Genomic DNA, 25,740 nt, shown 5'->3' with positions numbered 1-25,740 from the left:
GTTTCCTTTTAAATGATATTAAAAGTTTGTGACAAGCGTACACAGTATGTAAGGATATAGATTTTTTTTCTATAAAATATTCTCAAAGAAAATTTCTTTGGCGCTATATATACGCGTGTTTGTATGTGAATGTATGTATACTGTGTATATGTATGTATGCATATAAAAATATGTATGTCAGGTCATGTCATATGTTACTGGTACCATGTAACCCAGTGCTACCTGCCTCATGGTCGGGTCACCGGCGACTAAACTGGTTCCCCCACCAAACTTGTTTGGTAAGGAGGGTGGCTAGTCTCCCTGAAGGATTAAAAACAAGACCTTTCAAAGGGCGAATGAACACTTTTTCGGGGTCAACAGCCAACTAGCACCATGTGTGTTTGTGTGTATATATATGTATGTGTTGGGGTGGAGAGGGCTCTCGTAAGCTGTGATGAAGACAACTTTTCTAGGAGAAGCAAATCTCTGATTTAAAAAAAAATAAAGCGGGAGACCAGTACCCGCATTAAGCTGGTCTGCAGTTTAATTTGTTGCTGGCTATCTTGCTCTTGCTTGTTGCTGGATCTCAACATTTTGAACCGAGAGAGAGACTTAGCTGTCGTACAAAGCTAGGACTCTTTAACATCATCTGTGTATAGATACTCCTTCAGGCATTTGTCTATTAAAATGGTCCCGTGGCGATGGAAGTCATTTTTGGGCTCATGGACTTTTAAGTGTCTGAGGGAGTGGCACTCGTCTGACAAGACATTGCAATCCTCATATAAAAAGATAACAAAAAGAATTTATTTTGCTTCTGAAATTGTCCAATCCACCCATACAGCGCATTTATTTTTCTTTTTTGCTTAGGTTTTTGATTTTTCTGTTTGATTATATACTTTATTGGTGTTAATCGAAGATACTTCTAATGATCGGTGATACTGTGTGATGTCTTGATTCGGTTCTGTTTCTATTTTGAGAAGTTACTTAAATAGGCGTGATATGGAAATTAAACTATGGATTTGGTGTATTTTTTTAATGGAACTTAAGCTTTGTACACATTGTTGTTTGTTTTCTAGGTACTTAAAAATTGTTCCTGAAGAGCTATGATGTGTTTAGAAAAAATATTTCTATTATATAACTTGAAATAAACATTGTTTTGTAATAACTGTAAACAATCTTAATATCTTTATTATGTACACTCTTTATTTGGAACATTAACTCCCTCATATATATATATATATATATATAACTCAAATGACCTTGTAACACTGGATGTAACCCACTTTCCTGTTTACAACATCCGGTTGCACACGCGCGCATGACCCGTGCACTGAAATATTAACGTTATTATTTCGAAATTATTATTTAACATGGGAAGAGTGGGGTTTAAAATAATTTAAACGTAATACAGAAATGAACGATGTAAAAAAAAAAAAAAAAAAAAAAAAAAAAAAAAAACAGACAGTATTAACAATTGTTTATTTGGATAATTTAAACGCGAAAAAACAAACAAAAGAACAATTGGGACGCTGAAATATTAACGTTATTTCGAAATTATTATTTAACATGGGAAGAGTGGGTTTAAAATAACTTAAACGTAATACAGAAATAAACGATGTAAAAAAAAAAAAAAAGCAGATATATCAAAATTTTAATTTAACTATAATAACTATTATGGTATCTGTTCAGTGCACATTTACCTATAAGTATGGTCAACCACTTATAATTCAGTAACTGTAAATTTTTTTTTTTCAAAAATAATCGATTATAATAAACAGAACGATCCATAGAAATCTATCTATATATTTTTTTTTTTTTTTTCATTTTAATATACTTTCATAGAAATGTTTCTGGTATGTAAAAAAAAAACTATTTTCTTTGTCACAAGTGTCACGCTCATACATGAATTCCATAGCTAATGACATACTGACCCAACGGGTCACGGGTAGTCTAGTATATATATATATATATATATATATATATATATGTATATATATATATAGGGCAGTTAAATGATGCAAGTTAACATTGAAAAATAAAATGTTCAAAAGCTCCTGCTTCTTTGACTGTACTAACATGCAGAAATTTACATGTAATGCAAACACATTTCGCTGCTCAACTCCTTACATAGTCCCATTAAACATGGTCCTATGGTGGAAATATGCTTTGTTTGGGCTGAATGCAAGTAAAAAAAAAAAAATACTGAATACTACGATTCATTTTCCCATAGGCGTTCAATTTATACAGAATCCTCTTCACGATACCCTCCCTTTTTTTTCTTAGTCTCAAAACCATGATTCTTTCTCTCCCCTCCTCCACACAAGTGGATGACTACATACAAAGCCAAATACCCTTGCTTGAAATCAACACTGTAGCCAAAGACTGTAAAGAAAATTGATCTCCATTCAGCATTGCATGGCTAAACTTACATTTCGTTCAGCTTTGTTAATTAAAAGTAGAAACTATTTGAACAAGTGTTTAAGTTAGTATTTCTATTTTTTTAGAGAAGGGCCGGATTTGTTAATGAAATTCTTTCATGTAATAACTATACTTAAATCTTTTCAGATACTAGAAGTATCTATCTGATATTGCTCAGGTGGTACTTAAACCATTTCAGTTAACTGTTATCTGTTTAGCCAATTTTTAAGCTTATACAGAAAAGGAAATAAATTTTAAATTGTAAGGGAGATGACTATTTCATATTCTTTAATTAAAACGAGTTATTCCCCTTATTGATTTTATTTTTCCATCATAATTGAAAAATGTTTCCATATTACCAGTTGTTTGAGCAGAACTATATATATATATACTGTACTTTGGGATAATTGCGCCAACTAAAAGTGCTCTTTATGTGCGTGATTGCCAAAAAGAGCATTTTTAGCTAGTTGGCGTAATTACCATAAAGTACAGTGTATATATATATATATATATATTAGTTTTGGAAGTTTTTAACCTTTAAAACTATGCAAAAAAAAAAAAAAAAAATTATCATTCGTTAGAAAACTATTTAGTCAGTAAGTTATTTAATCACCTGCAATCACTGCATCAACTTGCTCTCTCGAATTCACTATAGTACCAGTAATAATTTATTTTTTAAGGGATCATCAGTTGTTTACCATGAAACACTGTTTTGAGGATTTTATATATATATATATATATATATATATATATATATATATATATATATATATAGTCTTTAATGGATAAACCTACCCAGACTATATATATATATAGTCTGGGTAGGTTTATCCATTTTAAGACTTTCAAATTATCCGGCTACAGAAAAACCACAGATAACATCAAGTGGACTTGACTTAAAATTCTTCCATTAAACATCATGACGAAGAATAATAGGAAATATATATATATATATATATATATATATATATATATATATATATATATACACACACAGATTGAAAAAGGAGTATATATCTCAGAAATATATCTCTTTAAAAGTAAACATTCGTTTATTTTATAAAGGTTAAAAAAAATTTGCGTTATTTGGCTTTAAAGTGTTAAATGTAACACGTCTCTTATTTGATTTTCATATATATATATATATATATAGAATAAATGACAAAGTTATATTCCAAAATTCATGATGTTGACCATCTTATTATTCCTTTAATTCAGTTGACATTTACAATTCTTGACAGTATCTGTTTCGTAGCGCAAAATCAATGATTTAATTATATCAATCAGTGAATCTATTATTCCTTTAACTCATCAGAAGAAATAGCGACAATCAATGCGTCAAAAGGAAATGAAGTGTGCTTTGACATCATTAAAATCCAAAAATTGGAAGAGAAGCTGCAAATTCCTTTATATTTTTCCATTACGCCATATTGAATTTTTATCAAACAAAGTCTTTGAGTCGGGCAACCACCATGAAAATATCGATAGAGTAGAAATATACTCACAATGTCTCTTCCATGAGAAAGAGGTAGCAGGAAGGAGAAAAAGACATCACCCACTAGATTTCAAAGTCTGTTTTGTACTTTGTTCAGATAGGGAAGGGTGCTCTAAGCAGCTCTTCCCCAGATGTGGTAACAGTACTCTTTTTTTTTTTTTTTTTTTTTTTTTTTTTACAAGATGATCACCACTTATCAAGGCCCGGAAGCAACTCAGGGATAAGGGTTATTGCATGTACAGTACATTAGTGTTGGGATTTAATAAGTGTCTACTTAAAGGGGGCGGTTCATCAGGAATTTGTTTATGTTGGGCTTGAAGACATCCAGGTTGTAGTCAGGTGGGAAGCAGGCAGACAGAACAGAGTTCCACAGGCGTGCAGTTCTAAGAAAGAAGTTTTGTTCATGGAATCTACGTTTTGATTTAGACACAGATGAAGAGTGGGGAAAATTTTTGACAATGGTTTCAGCTAGACGGGTGTTTTTTGTAAAAGATTGGCGAGGGGGGGGACTAGAGATTGGAGTTCAAATGAGCACCTGCCATGGAAATAATGATAAAACAAAGATAGGCTCGCAACATCTCTTCTGTGAGAGAGAGGTTGCAGGGAAGAGAAAAGGGCATCCCCCATTAATCCACAAAGTCTATTTTGTATTCTGTCAAGGCAGGATAGGCTGTTTTTAGCAGCTCCTGCCCGGATATCGCAGCAGTATTCCATCCTTTGGCGTACTTGGCTTTTATATAGATAGAGAATTGCATCAGTAGTGAGATATCTTCTGGAGCGGTAGAAGGATCCCACTATCTTTCCAGCGACCTTGGCAACAGACGATGTACGTGTTCCATTTCAGATCAGGAGTAAAGATCAAGCCCAGAAGCTTGTCAAAACATCGATTCAATTGATGCCAGATGGGGATCAGAGCGTTGATGATGTAAAGATAGGAGCTTGGTTTTAGATGCATTAAAGGTAACCAACCACGTCTTCCCCCACTGGCCGTGCACTCAAGATCAGAGGAGAGAGAATCAGAGAGAACTTTGTCATTTACAGCCTTTGATGTGTTGCCGTAGATGGCCGTGTCATCAGCATAGATGTCAACGAATGATTTAAGTATGTGTTTTGGGAGATCATTGATGTAGATCAGGAAGAGAGTTGGGCCCAGGATTGACCCCTGGGGGACTCCAGCATTAATACTGCAGGCTTCTTATTTTTGTCCATCGACCACTACTCTTATGAGCCTATCAGAGAGAAATGATTTAATGATAGAGAAAACATTTCCAGTTATACTGTAGCTGGAAATCTTGTGAAGTAGGCCTTTATGCCATACCTTGTCGAAGGCCTTTTGATATGTCAAGAGTAATTGCCCTAGAAAGGAAACCTTTGTCAAGAGATTCACTAATCCTATGAGACATAACCGTTAGCACATCTGCTGTAGATCTTGCAGAACAGAAATCATATTGCGTGTCACTAAGAAGGTTATTTCTGCTGAGGTGGTTGACTATTTCTCTATTTAATATGGATTCCAGCAACTTACTCATGACACACAGGAGACTTATTGGTCTGTACAGAGAGGAAGATGACATCACCTGAATTCTTAAATCCAGGGCATATTGATGAGGTTTTCCAGGATGTTGGAAAGCACTTCTCCTTAAGGCAATGCTTAAACAGTTTCGTAAGTATGGGAGCAAGTTCTGGTTGAAGCTTTTTTAACACTATAATTGGGATGCCGTCAGGGCCAGTTGCTTTACTGGAATCAAGGTTCTTGATTAGCTTAATCAATCCTAGGTCGTATTGGATCTTATACAGGTAAAAGATTACATTATTGGGATATCTTCTGATGCAATAGAATGATCTAAGTATTTTTTTCCGAGTACCATGGCATACCATGGCAATGATAGGTTTATTTCAGATCAGGAGTGAAGGTCAGTCACAAAAGCTTGTCAAACCGGAACTATTCATTTCAATTGGGGCCAGGTGGGTATTGGAATGTTGATGGCGAAAAGGTAGTAGCATAGCTTTGGATGCATTAAAGGTAACCAGCCACCTTTCTCCTCATTTCGCTATGTGCTCAAGGTCAGATGAGAGAGATCGGTTAGTCAACTGTTACCATCCACAAAACTAGTCCTACAACATATTAGTTGGACAAGTCACCCTCACAAATGTGATGCCAAGCTGGTTCAACTGAAATGGGATCGTCAAAGTTTGCTCAATTCACTCAGTTATGCCGATGTATGTATCGTGTATCTCGAAAACATATCTAATCGGATGATCTTATTTACGATCTGTTTGTTAGATCACGCATCGTCTCACACCGACCAGCAATCTGTCATCCATGTGAAAAGACAAACGTGCTAGTTGTGACTGTGACCGCTACGACTTCAACTTGCATACTAAATGTTCATATTAGCTTTCTCTAAAGCTACCGAGACCACATTGCATAGACTGTTTTGTATTTTTCATTAATTTCAGACGCCCACGTATAGCAATAAGTTCTAAAAATAATTTTAAAAACGAAATTTTCCAGATAAGATGGAGAAGTTTTATCACCACACAAGCAGAAAGGCCCAGCCAATGAAATCAACGTGAGATTATCTTATAACACAGACGCGTTCAAAATGACTGTTTCATTTCAGAGCACAATTGAATCATCGTACTTGCCTTTGGTACGTTTAAGTTTAATTCAAGTGCTTATGTAAAAATAATTTAATTAAATCAGCAGTTACTTCTTTAATAACACAGGGACGCGTTCGTAATGAATGTTTCTGTTTCGAGCACAGTTAAACAATGTTTGACTTTTGCATTTTAAGTGAAGCCATTATTTACATATAATTTCATAAAGTCAACAGCAGATTCTCTACAGTGGAGTATAGACTACATTGTATTGTGAACTAAGTCACTGCAGAGAGGAACAGTTGATTTTAAAAAATAAAAAAAAATGGGCGATTTCACCAATTGTGATCACAATAAAAGTATAAGAGTGGAAAATTTGTTGATCATCATTCAATCTTGGACAACGTCAGGTTTCCCTGCTAGTTATAAATATAAGATTTAGTAGCATTATATCTTGATTTTAATCTTTGTAAGGGGACATAAAAGTGGTGAACAACTTGTGGTTTAATTTTACTTGTCCTCGAGACTGGTATTCTTCTAGTAGGTGTATGTAAGAGTATATATACTAGGAGTATTACCCGGCCTTGTTCGGGGGGGGGGGCTGCTTTGATGCCTTTTTTTAATGCTTATTTTGAGCTGTATCTTTGGTAATTCCAATTTTTATTTATTTTTTTTCTTTTGTAATCCTAAAATAATTTTAGTAAATTTCGGTTATATTGACACCTTACTGATCAATGTAGCCCCCACACAGTGGATGCAACATGCCAGCAACAATCCAATTTCTCTGATTTGTCTCCTTAGTAGCTATTCTTCCAGCTCAAAACTTAGGTGAGGTTTTGGGGTTATGATTTCGTGAACCTTATGCAAAAGAAACCACAGGATCAACATCGACTATCTATTCGTTGTAAGAATTGATGTGGTTGTCGCTGTATAGTTCTCCTGATTAGTCAACTGTGAAAAAATTCCTTATCTTATGTTGCGGGGCATACTACTTGTGCTTGTTGGGGCCTGTTTTGTTAAACCTACATAAGAAACCTCTGAATCACATTTTCACTAAATGTGTGTAGACTGTTTTGCAATTTCTTCAGGATCAGTTGCTTGTTCAGTGGGCGTTCAAAAATAGAAACATAATTTACTTGTGCACTGCTAAAAAACACGTAAATTTTCAAGTCTTATAAAATTCTTTACAGTTAATGAAAAACAAATTAAGAAATTTACGTATGGAGTTCGAACCTACAGACCACGTCTTGCATCCCCCCCCCCAAAAAAAAAAACACACACACACTATCAAGTTACCCATAGTAGAATTTTCATGGCCCATTGTTCTATCATTGTTGCTAAGCGACGACATGGAAAAATGGCTTTACCGATGATAGATAAATTAAAATAACGGTATCGATTATCTGTAATTATTGAGGATATTCCGAGACAAAACTTAACTAAGATCACTCCCAGACTTATACACTAAAGTTCTGTACATTTTAAAGAAAATCTGTTCAGCTGTTTCTGAGTCTATAAGTAACAAACTCACACTGAGACAAAGTTGCATTTATATAATTGTAGATCTCTCTCCCCATATATATACATTGTTTCATGCACATTACTCTTTATTATAGACAGGAGGATTACTCTCCTCTAACAAAGACAGGCTTCATTAAGCTGAAATTCAGGTTGTAACCAAACTCTGTATTTCTAAATTTTCACTTAAGATCTTGGTAAGCGTATATTTGACTAATCAAACACTTGCTTTTATTCCAACATGCCTATCATTAGAAACCAGTGTTCAACTTGATCGACTCTAATTGACTTAACAGTTGCTTTTAAGTCAACAGTCTTTGTGGAGACTAGAATTATTTACTCTTGAATAATTTCATCTATGTCTTTTATTTTGACCTTTGAACAGTTTTGTTTTTATCGTTTTCTTTTTCTTTTCATCTATTAGATAAAGGGAAGTGTGTGTGTGTGTGTATCCATCTAAGACTCAGAGCTACATAAGACACACCCTCTAAAGTTTTATATTCTGTTTCCATATTGCATCAGAAAGAATATGGTCACTCTTTAAAAATTATTTATAAAAAAAAGAGAGTTTGTAGCAACCCCCCCCCCCAATGAACTATACTCTCTGGCGGATCAATGCTTCCCTGTAAGTTCTTCGGCCATAGACTGGCCAATCGACAGGCAGGGCGCATTGATCCTACTGTCCCCAAAAAGAGTGCAGGGGACATCCAACAGTCAGCACAGAGCTGCGAGCGAAGACACACCTTCCTCTCCTCCTCACCCAGCACCGACAGTCCGACTTGGACCTAACTCAATAACTTCGAGCTCCACCACTATTATCCCGTTGAATAAATACTTGCAAATGTTTAATGTTAAAAGGAGGCTGTCGTTTTTATCGAGGGTTCTAAAAGATAAATAATTAGCTGGGGTACAACTACCCCACTAAAAGTTCATTTTGTAATATTTATACATTTACTAGCGGGACCTGTGGAAATTCCACAGTGACATCTTCCCTATCTAATATATTTCTGGTGAGAATTTTTGTGGATGTTCAGCATGAATTGAGACCTCGTGATATTATTGTAGCCCTTTTGTTAAAACTGTAAAAGTATTTATCTTAGTAATCTGGTTACAGTAGTGTCAGAATATATCTAGTTATTACGGCTTATCTTCTGTTGCAATATTTTAGTCTGTAATGGGGTATGATCCCACACAGTCGGACGATTCTATTTATAAACGATGCTGCTAAGAACTGACGAATCAAATTAATTCACGTTCTGCTACAAACCAATCAGAAACTAGAATTGCTTCATAAATATTAAACCTTTTCTGGAGCAATTTCACATGTTCTTTCCCGGGTTTCGACACGGTAAGAATATTTTGTTTTGTGGAACTGTCTACTACAAACAAGTCACCTACCAGGACTTGTGAACAGCGAACCATCTGAAAGTGTTCTGAAACTCAAAATGGCTTACACTTGTACATCTTCACTATCCTTATAGGAGTCTGTGACTCTGACATTGTATGGACGTCCGGCGTAAACTTTGTTTTTTTGCCTTACGTCTTTGGCGATCGAGAGATCCTATTTATTCAAAGGAGGATAGAAGGTGATAACATACTACGAACATTAAATTGGCTGATCTGTATCCAAATTTAATGTTCGTAGTATGTTATAACTTTTTATCCTTTTTAATAAATAGAATCTCTCGATTGAATACTTTATAATCTGGAAACTGTGACACTCGTACGTACGTTGAATGTATTAATATATAAATTCCTTTTGGGGGAAAGGACGAGTATATATTATGTTATAAAAAAAAAAAAAAAAACGAGCTATACCCACACCTTTTTTCCTTTCATTTTTTAATATATATAAAAAAAAAATTTATTTCTTTTACTGAATAATTTTTCACCACCCAAATCAGGACAATGCAAGGAGTGTTTCAGGGTTATTGACAATTTTGTACCTTGTCTGTAGGTGTGCTTATCATTAAGTTTATATTTGCCAAAGATTGTTGGCCAGTGATGACCAAAACTTGGGTGACAAGTCAGGCATGGACTGATTTATATTTTTTTATCAAATGTGGTTGGATTGCAGAAAGGGTTGCAGAAACAAAATCAGTCTGGAAGAGTTTGAAATTTAGAGTGTTTTCCATTTTTCTCCTATTTTGGTATCAAACTAACTATAATATACTTTCTTCGGCTTTGGACAAGAATAAATGTGTGGTATCCGTTCTCTCTATTGAAGGAGGAGGAATTTAAAAAAAAAAAAAACGAGAAACGATCTTAGATTTTTTTCACTCTTCCATTTTGTTGCTCTTGCTTCTCGACTGAGTGGCCATGCTAGTTTTGTATAAAGTAAGGTTACACTTGAGTAAGCTGTCACAGTTACGCCTTCCCGATTCTCTCTTGATTAACTATAAATATACAAAAAACTTTTTATTAAAAAGGTTTGCCTCTTTTTTTATTTGATATACTTTTAGTTCAAAGTGCTTCGCCCATCTTTATAATTTTATAATATGATGGATTTGTGGGGTGGTTAGAGTTCTTAGGTTTGTTTCTATGATCCTTAAAATGATATAGATAATTTAGTTTAGAGCTATGAACTATTTTATTGATGGAAAGTATTGAAACTAGATTCTTTCGTATTTAATAGGCAATCCCTTATATATATATATATATATATATAACACGGAAATTACATTATTTTATTTATTATTGTCGATGCAATAATTTATTTCAAGCTTATGGTATTTTCAAGCATCTAAACTAGACAATTACATTTTTGATACTGAAATGTGTGTGTGTGTCTGTCTGTTGTTACGTCGAGCTACCGGACAGCCGTTATAAGTATCATAATGTTCTTGTTGTTGTTTTTTTTTTTTTTTAAATCCCTCCCACCCTCTCTATAAAATGTATTAAGTGGATTGCTACTACCACCCCCTCTGACCCGGAGTGGTAGTACCTGTTAGGGTGCCAACTATCGGTTGAATAGAAACCGACTTGAAAACAACAAACATATTCTATTAAAACATTTTTCTTCCGAATATTTGGATTCGGCATTAAATAACCTGAAAAGGGTTGATATGCCGTAACACAAAAACAACCAACCAACCAGACCTCATCTAAGTAAAATAGTAAATAATAATGTTCTTCTCTTCAATGGACAATTTATCAGCGTTTATTTTTCTTTGGTATCTTTGCTTTGTTTGTTAAACAATCAAGGCGGCAAACTTGAATGGAAAAGCTCGAGTGACACTTAGGAGTCAGAGGTGACTCCAGAAATAGACTTGTGATAGCGAGAAAATTCTGTCTCTTTCTGGCAACATTTCAAGCAAAGTGGAAATGCAAAGGACGTCATTTCTGATTTCGTGGGTGGGGTGGGGCTTATTTTAGCTATATGTGATGAGACGAGATTTTCTGTCTTTCTTACAAAGATAACCCGTCACTTTAAAGGGTTAATTTCATTTCTCTCTTCGGTTTTCTCTGACTCTTGTTTTTTGTTTAATAAATTTTTATACAAATTGAATTGAATACTTAAGATGCTAATCAAAACTTCCTGATGACAACAACTTCTGTATAATGGTTTATCCATGCCAGGAACAACTGAAACTTCTGTTTCTACTTCTTCACAATCTTCATTTTTTATTTATTATTACTTATTTTCTTTTATTTATTCTTATTTTATTTTTCTTCTACTTATTTACAATCTTTTTAATCTTACTTTATTTCTTATATATATATATATATATTTATTTTTACTTTTCTAATATTTTCTACTATTAAATGAATGATCGTCACTTCTAACTGAACATAAAACAGACCTGTCAGTTTAATGCACAATGACTCTACCAAATAACAGATACAAACCAACCCCTCTACTCGTTTTGCTGGGATATGCTTATAGATATCTTGTAATTTGGAGGTAGGCAGAATTACTTGAGAATTATTAGCTGGTTCATTTATGGACATAAAAACAATGACTGACTTCTATAATAACAATATAGAGATAGAGAGACATTCTTAATTATACTAGAAGAAAGTTTTAAGATATTACTTACAAAGGAAATGCAAATACAATAGGTGTAGTTATGACAAAATGGGTCAGTTTAGTGTATGTGTGTGTAATATATATTAAACTAGAGTTTTCAATATTTCATCCTCGTCAGTTTATTGTATGGGATTGACCTGATGAATCCTCATTAGGATGAAATGCAGAAATTACTGTGTAGCTTAATTGCCATATATTTTCAAAACTTTCTACCTAGTGCTACTTGAGCATTAAGCACTATTGAAGTAAATACTTAAAATAGATACATAAACTAATATATATAACTACTTAATTTACTCACATAAACTCGCATAAGCCTGAAGAGTCCTAGAGTGGATGGAACGCAGAATATTCAGTGTAGCTTAATCGCTATATATATTTTATAACTTACTATACATACATATATATATATATATATATATATATATATATATATATATATAATCAAGCGAATCGCTAGATTTACAAAGAAATGGTTCATTGAAAATAAAGTTAATGTCTTGCAATGGCCATGTCAGTTTTGACTTGAACCCAATCAAGAATTTATGGCAATATTTGAAGATTCAAATTGGGAAAAGAGCCCCCCCCCCCACACACACACTATCAGAAATTTGAAGACAAATATGCTAAGAAGAATGGGAAAAAATAACAATCAATGTATGCAAGTCATTAGTTGAGAGGTACAGGAATAGACTGGTAGTTGTTAAATTCAATAAAGGATATCCTACAAGGTATTAAATTAATATGCTTTTGTTGTTTTGTACAAATCTTTTTCACCCTTAAAATGAAAATAATGTATTAATTTCTGCTAGAATAAGAATTAAGTTTTACTTTTTAGTAGTATGTATCTTTATTCACAAAATGTATCAAATTTTATTTTAGTTAAGGGTTTTACATGCATTAAAATACAAGGTGTCGTGTGTACGAATATTTGTTTCATCCCACTAATATATATATATATATATATATATGTATATATATATATATATATATATCATATGTGTGCAAAAAGTCTATTAATAAACTTCTTTGAATATTTGGGCTACACTGAGGAAATTTCGTATATAAGTATTTGGACCTATAACACTCGTTCGGTTTGATTTTTAGCAGCAAACATCCTGCTGAGGACAACGTTATTATATATATTAGAGATTCGGGATAGGGTGGCGCTAGGGTACGTTTTTTCCAGGTTACGTTGTGGAATACAAAGTTTTTCTCGGCCCTTGGTTACAGTATTTTCCCCGCCTTCCAGTGTTGTTATTTGATACATATGTATTATAGACTGTACTGTATTTTGTTATTAATTTTTAATGCCGTATCCCGGGGTTTTACTTTATAGAGAGAGAGAGAGAGAGGAAGCAAAAATTAACTACAAATAAAGTTTTAAAACTGTTTATATCACTAATAAAAAATAATAGATCTTCTGTGTGTGTGTGTGTGTGTTATAAATGCATGTACAAGTTATGCGTACTTCTATATTTGTATGTATATGATTCATTTAACTAATTAACCGATAATTATGAATTTTGGAACTCAGCTATGAACTTTTAACAATAGGTAATAAAAACATCAGTTAATTAATATTCTCAATTTCAGTTTGTTAAGAGTATTTATAAAGGATGTAAGGGGGCATAATATGGACATAATCTCACATTTCGAAATTCAAATATATTAAAGTTGCATTGAATTTGATCCAAAAGAAAAGACCCCAAAAGAAATATTCCTGGGATTTCATTTTTTTTTTTTTTTTTTTTTTTTTCTTTTGGAAGACCTTTTTAAGCTTTGAATTTTATTGATTTTCTAGAATCCAAATCATATGAATTTTGATCAACATTAGGATAAGGATTCTAGACTTAAGGTTTAGTATTATATCTTAAATTTAATCTTTGTAATGGGACATGAGTGGTGCAAAACGGTTCTTTTTGATGGGAAAAAATCTTTTCAATACTGGGATGGATATTATTTTAAATAAATGTAGATATTATGCCAGCCCCTTTAAGAACTCTGTTATTGCTGAGCACTCTAAGTTGAAATTAAAGTTGGTCACTTAAGCTCACATGCGCAGATCATGATGTTATAATCATAAGATCACTTTTGTCATCTAGGCATTTACGTTTTATGCAAATGTTTATTTCAACTGTATTTCTCGCACTTAACGTTGGCAATGTAGTTTGCATTCTTCGCTTCGCTAATAATCAGTGATGGCTTCGTGGCTGGTTTCTTTCTCTCAACCAGTTGTAATCATAACTTCCTGTACTGATGATTCCCGAAAGGATTAAACATTAGTGTCTGTAGGTATTAAAAGATATATATATATATATATATATATATATATATATTAAGGTATTTTTAACTTGTTAAAAACTGTTATAACATGTTGACTTGGGATGAGTGCTTTATGCCAGACTTCTAGAGTACATGTGGCATTGCGGTGACTAAGACCTATTAATCCATAACTGCTACCATAATACCTAATTTGCTGCACCTTATAACAAAGTTCCATACAAAATTTCCGCCAAAATGGGCAAGTAGTTTCCGATAAAATGTCACAAAGATTTTATATATATATATATATATATATATATATATATATATAAACGATACTCTAAAAAAGAAGAAAAAATAATCCAAATTTTGAATCTGTGTTGCTGTTATATGATAAAAGAAAAAAAAAATGGGGACGATGACTGTTTTGCATGAACTTTGTCCCTTAACCATTGCCCGGTTGGGTGCTCATCCGTTAACTAATTGTAATCCACCCTTCACCTATCTTGCTTTGTAAGTCTGGATGGAAGCCTTCTTTCTCTACCTTATTTAACTCTCTTTGTTGGCTCACCTGTAGGAGACCCACTACTCTCAGGTTTCCTTCCTGGTTAATGGCCTTTGGGGGAAGAGGATGTTTATTTCATTTAGCCCCGTAACCCACCCACCCTTCGCTTTCTTACCTGTTTTGTTTTTGTCCCAGCCTCATTTTAGATATGAACAAAAGTGCTTCCTTTTTTAAACCTACTTATTTGTATCAGATTGTTGCCTTAATATTTATTTAAAAAAAAAAATGTACAATTTTTTTTTTTTTAAATGGCTACCACTTATTAAGGCCAAAAGCTAGTGTAGGATAATTATTACCGTGATGAAATAGTTGTTAGGACCACGTTTCAACACTTGTGAGCATCTGTTGATATTGGATTTGATTATGACCGTGTTGTAAGCTGCAGGGAAGCAGCCTCATGACAATATGTTCAGTCAGGAAGTCTTTGTGAGGAAGCTCTGTTCATGGAAATCCTGCATGACTCTAAGCATTATTTTTTAATTATTTCTTGTAAGAGTTATACATTATTAGTCTAAAATTTTGTTAATGACTTTAAACTCTATCTAATTTGGAAATTTTGGAAAGTCCGAGGTCATTGACCATAGTTACTATTATTTCCAGGTCGATTCTCGTTGGTGGTAGTGTCTAATCTGGTTCCACATGTGGATTACAGATAATTTATCATTTGCAGGCTGTTTGTTTATGAAAATATATGCATGCAAAATAAATTTATAAATTCATATAACCGAATATGTAATTTTTTTTTATTGAATGATTAAAATTTTTGGACACTTCTGTTGTTAAAACAACTTTTTCAAAGAAGATATTTTTTCTTTTCATTTTACACAAAGTTTTCTTCAAAAAAAGTTGTTTTAACAAAGAAGGTCCCCCATAAATGATTTTATTTCAAATTAAACTTATGAAATAATGTTTTCAAAGATGCAACAAAGTTCTTCTATTCATAGTTCATAAACATTTGTATCTCACTCGCATATCATTGACTAAAATCTTTCTTTCATGTTCTTCCATTGTTTTTTTTTTTTTTTTTTTTAATTTTATTATTATTATTTTTTTTAATTCTTCCTCCAACCAACCAAACAAAGTTAGACACAAGATCAAGGTTTGCAAAGCAAGCACACTAGGATTAGTATGCCTGAATAGCTCTGTCTATATTCCCTGATAGAAGCGCCTTTCAATGGAGAGGTAAAGCCTTGGACGGTTAACCTGCTGAAACTGATCCTAACCAACAAAACCGGTGTCACTTTTTAATAACAAATTTGTTTAGGCTTGATATTATCCTTCCACTGGGCAACACTGATACAGAAGTACTGCTAGTACCCAATAAATATGAACCATCTTGGTTTTTATACTGAGAGTAAAACAATGTAAGTTTTTTTATTTACTTCCTATCTATGAGGTTAGGCACAAGGTCAAAAGGTCAAGTGTGGTTTTGTAAAGCCAGTGTGTTAGGATTAGAACACTCTAGCCTACAAAAATGCTTAAATAACCCCCATCAACTTCCATAGTTCGGGTATCTCAGGCAATTAGCAATAAATAACCACATCTCCAAAGAGACGGTAAAGCCTGGAGAGTGGATCGCTTGAGATTGGACAGAATCATGCCTTAGCCAAAAGAAACCACAATGGACCACTCTTTGTTGTCCTGATTGCTAAAGACGTATCCTCCAACTGGTACGAATACACTTACTCGGGCTCTGCTAGGTAAACGTGTTTGTATGTATCGAACAAAATTAAATTTGTAACGCTCAACAAAAATTCCTTGAGTGGAACAGTTAATGAAGATATAACAATATCAATTTGTATTTATTTATTTTTTTAAATAGTGTTTATAATCTGTTGCTAATCGATGGTAAGTAATCATTGGATGGAGAAGATTGCTGATCTCGACAGACCTTTATAAGAGAGTATGTCACTCAATCGCATCTCGGCTGGTATGGCCACATTACCCAGTCACCTGAAACGCCTCAAAGTATGTCCCACATTGATGTTGATAGGCCAAAGCTGTATGATAGTCCACTTAAGGCATAGAGGAGATCAGTTGATGACTACCTAGTCCTGGCGCATGGCACAAGTTAAATGTCAACAGATAGAAGTTGGAAACTATACACGAAATGTATAGCCTTATTATGTGACTAAAAGATTAAAAAATGAAAATGGTATAATAATAATAATAATAATGAATAATTAAAGAAACTTTAACTATTTTATGTTAACTTTTTTTTTTTTTTTTTTTGTCGAAGTTATTGTGGCTTCTTATACTAACCAGTGTTGCAAACCTTGAACGTTTAAAACCGTGAATTTTGTGGTCATTTCACTCGGTATTTTTATGTTCCCTCCTTAATTCTCTTTGATTTCTCCCTCCCTCTTTCTCTCTCCCTCTCTCTCTCACACACACATCCTTGTGAAACACTGATTTTTCTTAAATTAGCCTTGAAATTCTCACGATCTTTTGCTATTCTTATAACATTGATGAGATTTTTTTCCAAATTTGAATTAAGTCAATAATAGAACTTCTAGTGTAAGGAAGTTTATTTTTAACCTTTAATTCTCTTTGATTTCCGCCATTCTCTATCTGTGCCTAAATCTAAATGCAGATTCCATGAACAGAGCTTTTTTTTTCCCAGAACTACCCGCCTGTAGAACACTATTCCGCTGGCCTGCTTCCCGGTTGAATACAACATGATAGCTTTCAAAATTAATGTAAACAAGTTCTTGAGTCGTCCCCATAAATAATCAAATGTTACCCAATTTACACTATTAACGATACTACATTGACCCTTATCCTCGAGTGACCTTTGGATCTTGATAAGTGGTGACTCCCAAGTAAAAAAAAAAAAATGTTTGTAACTAATTTAACATGTGTTGCTATTTATGGGGACTTACTCATTCACTCATAATGGACTCTTCTAACTATCATACCCCCCTCCCCCCAAAAAAAAGTTAATACTGTCATGGGGAAATATGATCTAACAATCTAATGCAAGACCACAGGATCTAACTTAACAGTTGGGACAACTTTTCTTTGTATTCGTTTTCTTGTACAATATATTATTTCTACTAAAATCTGTTTTCATCTATCTTTATGACCCCTTTCCTAGGGCCATAACACTATTTTACTGATGGATGTAAATTTATTAATTCCTCTGATTTCTCTTTAATCTGTTTGTCTGTCTACCTATTTGTGTGTATGTATGCGTTTTTGGAGAAATTTCTTGAAGGTTTTGAACTTGCTGGAAGCAATATCGAACAAAAAGAAAAAGGAAACTTTTAAAGGTGTCTTTTTACTGTGTTTAAAAGAATGACAACACACTGAATAATTATAGTAATAATAATAGTGATAATAATAATAATAATGTATCGTTATTCTCGGTGATATTTATGATGGTTGGGTGGTAGGAGAGAGATGTAGAAACTGGAATTTGACGGGTTGTTCTTCTCTGGCTCAAATCCTCAACCAACACCGATATCCTTTTCAGTTATTATATAAGCATTTGTGACCACCTGAAACGCCCCCTTTGGGATGGTATTTTCAATGTAGCTACACCCCAAAGGACGTTTTATTCAACCATTGTAGTTTAACTGAATTGATCTGACTTCGATTACACCTGTGAAACCTTTTGCTGAAAATGACCTTTCAAATATAGTACTTTGAACTTTTTTCTGACATTGGGTTAAATTTGTTGCTTCCTCATACCTGTCAGGTTTATAATTTTTATTCAAGTGGCCTTTTTGTACATGTAATAATTATTTATTGTTCTTACAGGTGTATACTTTTGTCAAAAATGATTTCTCTGTACTCACAGCCGAGATATCCAGCAATATACCCATAGTGGCATAAATGCAATTAGGAAAATCCCATCAAATAGATCGAACAACTGATGTAATTACACCTACGGTTTATTTAATTGAAAAGTTTGATCTTCCTAGATGTTTCAATAACTCTGAACAATGGTCCAACACATTCATATACACATTAATTAACCATCACTGAAAAATGCTGTAATTTCAATTTCCATCGTATATTTTGCTAATGGATATTAGCTATGTCTGAAGTTGACGCTATATTATTTTTTAATGGTAAATTCTGTTTACTATTTCAGATTAATGTTCTTTTAAATAACTTTCTTTATAAAACGTACATGATTAAATTTTTATTTAGTCATTTAATATAAATATTGATCTGTGTTCTACAAAAAAAATTTTAATGATCGATTTTGATCAATAGTTTACTTTTGATTAGTCATAAAGGAGTTTTTAACCTCTCGCTCAGAAGTCCTCCCACTAACACCCATAACATCGGGAACAAATTTAATAACAGACTTTTTGATATTCATCAGTAGTGAGGGGGTGGGGCATTCAATTGTAAAAAGAGGGAGAAAATAAAGAACAAGGAGGAAGAACTTTAGTCAAAATAGCAGCTGTCTATTAGGATTTATGTAAAGCTTTATATTCTATAATTGCCTCAGTGACCCGATCAGTTAGTGCATCATGCATACAGAGGGAGTTCAAACCTTACTTTGATTTTGTTACAAAATGAAATTTGAAAAAAAAATTTTTAATTAGAATTTATAGAAATTTAGACCTTTGACGATGCCGAGTAATTATGTGTGTGTAACTGCCATTTTTCTTTTTAGATATGCTTACTTTTGCTGTTGAAGTCATTAGTAGGGCTATGACAACAGCATATTCTTTTCCTTGTTTTGTTTCTCAGGTATATATCCATGGAAATATTCGGTGCATATTGAAAACTAGCCTGGGTGCCCGGCGTTGCCCAGGTGTTTGGAGGCGTGTGTTAAGTAAAAAGAAAACAAAACAGTAATAGTAGGTAGGCAGGCTAGAACCTGTACTGCGAAGGAGGAGGAGAATGTGAAAAAAGTGACGTCTTTGCTGTTGCACCCATTGCCAGACCGGCAGTGACAAATGTTCAAATTAAGTCTAGTCAATTGAAAAGAGGGGATGACTTTCAAAAATATCGTCGAAAAAAGCGACTCCTCCTTGTAGAAAAGTGCCCAGTCGAGGCTGAAGGAATAAATGTTTGTAGCCAATTTTTCGATATTTGTTGTCCAAAGGGTCGAGCTTCAAAACAATACCGATCTCGTGAAAATCCCTCGCCTCTGTCGAAAGTTTTAGGCAGACATACATACATACATTTAAACAAACAGATGAGATTCATATTACAGAAGAAGATTACTTAAAAAAAATAAAAACAAAATACAGAAAAATCTTTGTATATTCTCATCACGTAACAAAGATCACATTTCCAAAAAATCATATGGGTTTGACTAGTAACATTTGTTTGGCTAGTAAACGAGAATATTTAGTTGTCAAAAATTAACTAAAGGGAAATTTGTCTATAGAGCCCTGCTTAAGATTGCCTCTGAAATTTTCAGAAGATACTTATCCATTTGTTTATAATGATAAACTGCTGACATCATTAAAAAAAAAATTTTTTTTTCTAAATGAAATGGACATATTTCTTTCTATGACTGTTACTTGTGTATCTCACACTAAAGGATTACGGATCTTTTTTTCTTCTGGAATTTTGATATTTGGAATGGAAGAAGGGTTCAGTTGAACAGGTAACCCCTCAAATACCTTTTTTTTAAAAAATCCTATTAAAATATATATATATATATATATATATATATATACACACACACACACACACACACACACACACAAGTGAGATCGTTTGCATTAACAGTGAAATCAAGACTTTTCATATACACAAGAAACCTTTCTGATATACTGCTTAGGTATGTGTGATTCGCATTATAAGGTTAACTAATTTGCATATTTATTTACAAAAGTATATTTCATTCATTTATTTTGTATTTATAATTTTAGTGATTATTTGGTACTTATGCACTTATGTTACCGTGATGAAATAATGTTATTTAGAAAGCCATTCTTAACATGGGGAGGAGGAGGGTGTTTTGTTACTATTCTGTACTTTCACCTAACAATTTAATAAAAAAGATATCGTGAAACTTCAATTTAATTTGAAAATACTATTAAAAAAATAGCAGGGTAACATAAGTGCATAAGCACCGATTATTTTTTATATCAATGACATGTACTTCATTTTACTGTTTTATTTCATTAAAAATTTGTGCTCAAAAATCAGTTTAGTTCTTGGGGTTGCAATTATTCTTCTTGAGCGGGCAATAAAACGGCTGGACATGTAATGTGTGGAAAGTTTTTTTTTTTTTTTTTTTTCTGCTTTGATGTGAACGTTTGTCATGCCTCAGTACTTTGTTTAAAACATTCTTTTATTACGTTCCCCTGCTGACCTGTTCCACTTAAGACAATTTTGTTTTTTGTTTTGTTTTTGTCAAAATTAGTTGCTTGGTGACAACTTTGTTTTTAAAAAATAAGTGGGGTTCTTGCACTGGTTAATGAGCATTCTAGCTCAACTTTACATGTAAAAATTTCACCTATTTTAAAGTAAATTCAAAAGCCAATGATTTTTAACTTATTTCCCCAACCCATATCTAACTTTAGGGACAACTTTACTTTGATTACCTGGTAGCTTTACTAAGACTCCACGTGTGACCCTGTAACCATTTTTAAATTTTTTTATTTATTTGTAACTATTGGGATCATTATTTATCAAGGTTGAGAACCACTCATAGATGAGGATTAATGAGATAGCAATGATTGCTAACCACTCATAGATGAGGATTAATGAGATAGCATGATTGCTAACAAAAAGATGAGGGACACTATAGGAGTATTAACATTAATCAGTGGTATAAACTGCATTTGTTTGCTTATAAGGCAGTCTATGATAAGGATTTGAAGAAAACTAGGTTGTCATTAGCAGGAAAGCAGTTCAACAGTAATGTTTTCTTGGATTTCATTTCTTGTAGCTGGAAACTATATTTGGATAAATGGAATAAAATGGTTGCCTTATACTCACAATGTTTATTTATCCTACTAATCTTCCATGGTAGAGTGGATAGTCGCAGATATTCGCAGGAACTTGTCTTTACAATCTCCATTTAAAGTGAAGAAACCCATTTCACAACCAATATTTTTAAGTTCTCTTCATCCATACAGGCCATCTGAAGATACTGGCTTTCTGACCTAAATGCAATGAAGATTCATGTATTGTTTCTTTTTTTTTCTCTTTGCCTTTCAAAATTAAATCCTGTTCTGCAAATTCAAAAACAATTTTCCACTACAAAACAATCAAACCAAACACTGAATAAATATTTGAAGATGTAAAGAACTTGAAGCATAAAATATTTTGATAAAAATCATTGAACCAAAAAAAGGGGTTTACATGTTGTAAAACAAAACGACCAAATCAAAGTCCATAAATAAATAATTGAAGATATAACCAACTTGAAACATAAATTCTTTTTCCAAAATATCTGGATTCAGCAGTAAATAACCTAAAAACTGTTATGTCTTAAAATCAAACGACCATCGCCTTTCCCATATATGATCCTGCTTGACTAATCTTTAGTTAACTAAAGATTTCTTATTTTACAGAGACGAAAAAACAAAAACAAACAACCATGATGAACGACAATTTTGAATTCAATCGGATTAAAGCTCTCCAAGAGGAACGGGTACAAATTCAGAAGAAAACATTCACAAAATGGGCAAACTCCTTTTTAGAAAAGGTAAGTTTTTTTTATTTATTTTTTAAGTTTTTTTTTTAAATTTTCGCTTTTCTATGAACTTTAACCTTCAATGCAAAACAAGAAATTATAAGTGTCATGATACAGCATTAATAAATTTTGATCAGTTTCTATCTCCCCTTTCTATTTCTCCAGCCATTAGCTTTTGGTGCCTCCGCCCCCATCTCCTAAAAAAACGGGAAAATAACAATGGCTATTATGTATGATTAGGGATGGGAGTTCTCCAATTTTTTTAGCATAATTCTTTTTTTTTTTTTTTTTTTTTTTTTTTGTAATCTAAATAAATCAGTCTATATAATTTGCTATAACGTTGCATAGATGTAAGTTAACTTTTTGAATGAAATCGGATTTTAAGAACGGTTCCTGCTAAATCTTTAGAACCTTATCTCCTTACGTCATGACACTTCGCCACAAATTTCAGGTTAAAAAAAAAAATACATGTCGCATAAGACCTGCTTTAGTGTAAGAAATATATCCTGATACTAAATCTTTTATTTTTCTAGATTAGGCACCGTTTTCTTGTATTTCATTATTATTTTTAATGAATGAAAAACACTGAATTATCAGTTTAAACATTATATTCCAGCAGTAGTTTGATAACATGCCAGGTTTCCATTTTCCTTTAAAACATTTCTCCATCACTAAAATATTGTGATGGAATCTCTCGACATGTTCATCACTCACATTACTAAGATTCTCAGCAAAATTCTTGAAAGTGACAATCGTGCAAAAAATCTAAGTCAATAAAAAGAAAACCAGAAATGGATTTTTTTATGTTATTGTGCATATAAAAATGACCACAGATGTTCTGTACTTTTTTTTTTTTTTTTTTTTTAGTGTTGTTGTGCAGTGTAAAAGATGACTACAACACTTTTATCAAGTTCCAAATTTGGAATCTGAAGAATTACAAGTTTACAAATACTTTCGTTTTTGCGCATGGTATGATTGTTTCAAATACTCATATCCGATGGAGAACCTGATTTTAAATCTTTATCAACCAAGCATAGATGTATTAGTTTGGTATGCCACACACACACGCACACACACAATCTAGAGATACATTTTGAAAATGATATGATTCATAATCTAATAGGTCCCGCACTATCGGCTAAGCTACAACCTCTATCTCATCGCCACATATTGCATCCCTGTGTCTGTTTTTAATGGAATGTGATCTGATGAACTCGTAGCACTTGTGTACCTTTTGGTATACTCACGACTAGCGCTACAAGCAGCAAAATCCTCCCCCATCACTGTTGAGATCTCTAGATGCTGGAAAACTTTCTGCTTTAATAGTTTCTTCCCTTGGATTGCAATACATTGGAATTCCCTTCCTGTTTCCTTGACTGTGCTAACATGCAGAAGTTTAAATGTAATGTGAACAAACATCTAGCTTCTCAGCTCCCTCACAGTACTTTGTGAGATACGATTCCAAATAAGTAGTCCCTTTGTTTTCAGTGGCCTTGTTTGGGGTGAAAAAGAGTATAAAATATCTTTTATAAAATAAAGGGGAAGAAATTGAAATTTACTAAAAAGGGAAAATAGATTTGCGGAAAATAGTTCCTCCTACATAAGTCATGTCCAAACGATTGAATCGCTGAAACACATCTGATGTTACTTAACTTTTGTTCTTTCTACAATTCAGTGACTTGTCACAACTTTTTTTTTTTTTTTCTTTTTTTAATCCATTAAAGCTGCAGAAAGATTCCAAAGTTTTAAAAATGGATTCCACATGTGAATTTTGGAACCAGAAGTTTTTTTTTGTATTTTCTCTTTTTTGCTCACCAAGATATTTAATTTTGGTTTAAAAAAATAAATAAATAAATAAATAAATAAAATAATTGTTCCTGGAATTTAAAAAATGTATTCTTTGTAAGTGACTAAAATGGAAGATATCTTTTTCTTTTTTAATTTCTTAAAATGTCCAAGTATTGTTATTTTCTGTACAAGATAAAAAAACAAAATAGGTGGGTTATCATATCAAGTTATCTCGTCAGATTTTTAAGGTTGGACTTGAATAGCATTTCAGCTAAAAAAATCAAACTTTGCTCTTGACTAGCTGAATTTTATTTGCTATTGTTATTCTTGCTTGTTATTGGCAATAATAAATTATTTCTTTACAATTTGCTTCCTAAATTACTTAGTCCGGTTCAGATGACTAATAATATGAAAAGTGGAGGCATAACTCATATTTTAGATTGAAGAATATGGTAGAAGTTATCTACCTTAAATGTATTTCTTTTTCTGCAGAAGTTTGAAAACGTAAAAACAAAGATAAAATGACTTCAATACATCTCTGGCCATACCAAGTATATAGATAACACACATGTATGTACCTATATGTGTATATAGGCATGTATGTATTTCTCAGTTTTAATTTTAACATAAATAGGACCCCACTCCTTTGATCATTTTCATTTGTAAATAAGAGTAATTTTTTACCAAGACTGGATTTGGCAACTATAATGGCCGATTTTGACTCCCAGGATTCCTAAATCTATAAATATAAAAGCGAAAATGTATGCGTGTTCGCTTTTTCTGTATGTCTACAAAAGGCTTCTTTCAGAGAAGAAGCGGTCGGTCGGTTCACAACTTTTTAAAACTTTTTATATCACAATCGTAATATCTCACAGTTAACAACGAAGTTCGCCTGTCTATTTAATTTGCTCGATTTCAGGAAGATAAATATTCAACATTTGTGGGTTAGTCTTTTTCCTATAACATCTTTGGGGGGGGGGAAGCGTTCAGCAGTAAATGAAGGTACTATCCCCCGCAGTCAAACTTGACCTCATTAACTCATTAAAACGGACACCTGCCAAATCCAAGTAATTAAATAAATTCAAAAGTGTTTCCATTAGCATCTCGCGGTGGGGCAATGGTTAACGTCAGACGTTTTCTTTTTTTTTTTTTTTTTCACTTTAATTTACAATTTTGCCTCGAGGGTTCGGGTTCGATCCTCATACTTACTTTTTTTTTTTTTTTTTTTTTTTTTTTTTTTAAATTTCCACACACACCTCCAAAAACCCGGGCAAGGCCGGCTACCCCTCGCTAGTTATTTTTAAATTAATAAGACTTGACTATTTGGAAATTTAAAAAAAAAAAAAAATCTGATTTCAACCTGCTAGCATTCTTTGGACTTAGACTGCTTTCAAAACATGATTTGAGAGAAAGAAGGATAAATAAAATTTGGCCAGAGATATGTTAGTTCGAAAGTCAAT

The 25,740-nt window shown here is 32.9% G+C and overlaps 1 protein-coding gene across 3 annotated transcripts in view; it reads left to right on the top strand.

Moving 5' to 3' along the window:
- Positions 1-25,740, top strand: part of LOC145263789 (spectrin beta chain-like) — a 532,547-nt gene that overhangs the window by 70,893 nt on the left and 435,914 nt on the right. For all 3 annotated transcript variants that reach the window (XM_080120846.1, XM_080120847.1, XM_080120845.1), the window contains exon 2: positions 22,371-22,504. In XM_080120846.1, the coding sequence (XP_079976972.1) occupies positions 22,397-22,504 (108 nt within the window). In that variant the 5' untranslated portion in view covers positions 22,371-22,396. The remainder of the gene's footprint in view (positions 1-22,370; positions 22,505-25,740) is intronic.

Source organism: Euprymna scolopes, chromosome 39 (assembly GCF_053919585.1).
Source record: "Euprymna scolopes isolate OS-2025 chromosome 39, ASM5391958v1, whole genome shotgun sequence".
Taxonomy (NCBI): domain Eukaryota; kingdom Metazoa; phylum Mollusca; class Cephalopoda; order Sepiida; family Sepiolidae; genus Euprymna; species Euprymna scolopes.
This window is presented reverse-complemented; position numbering and strand designations above follow the sequence as displayed.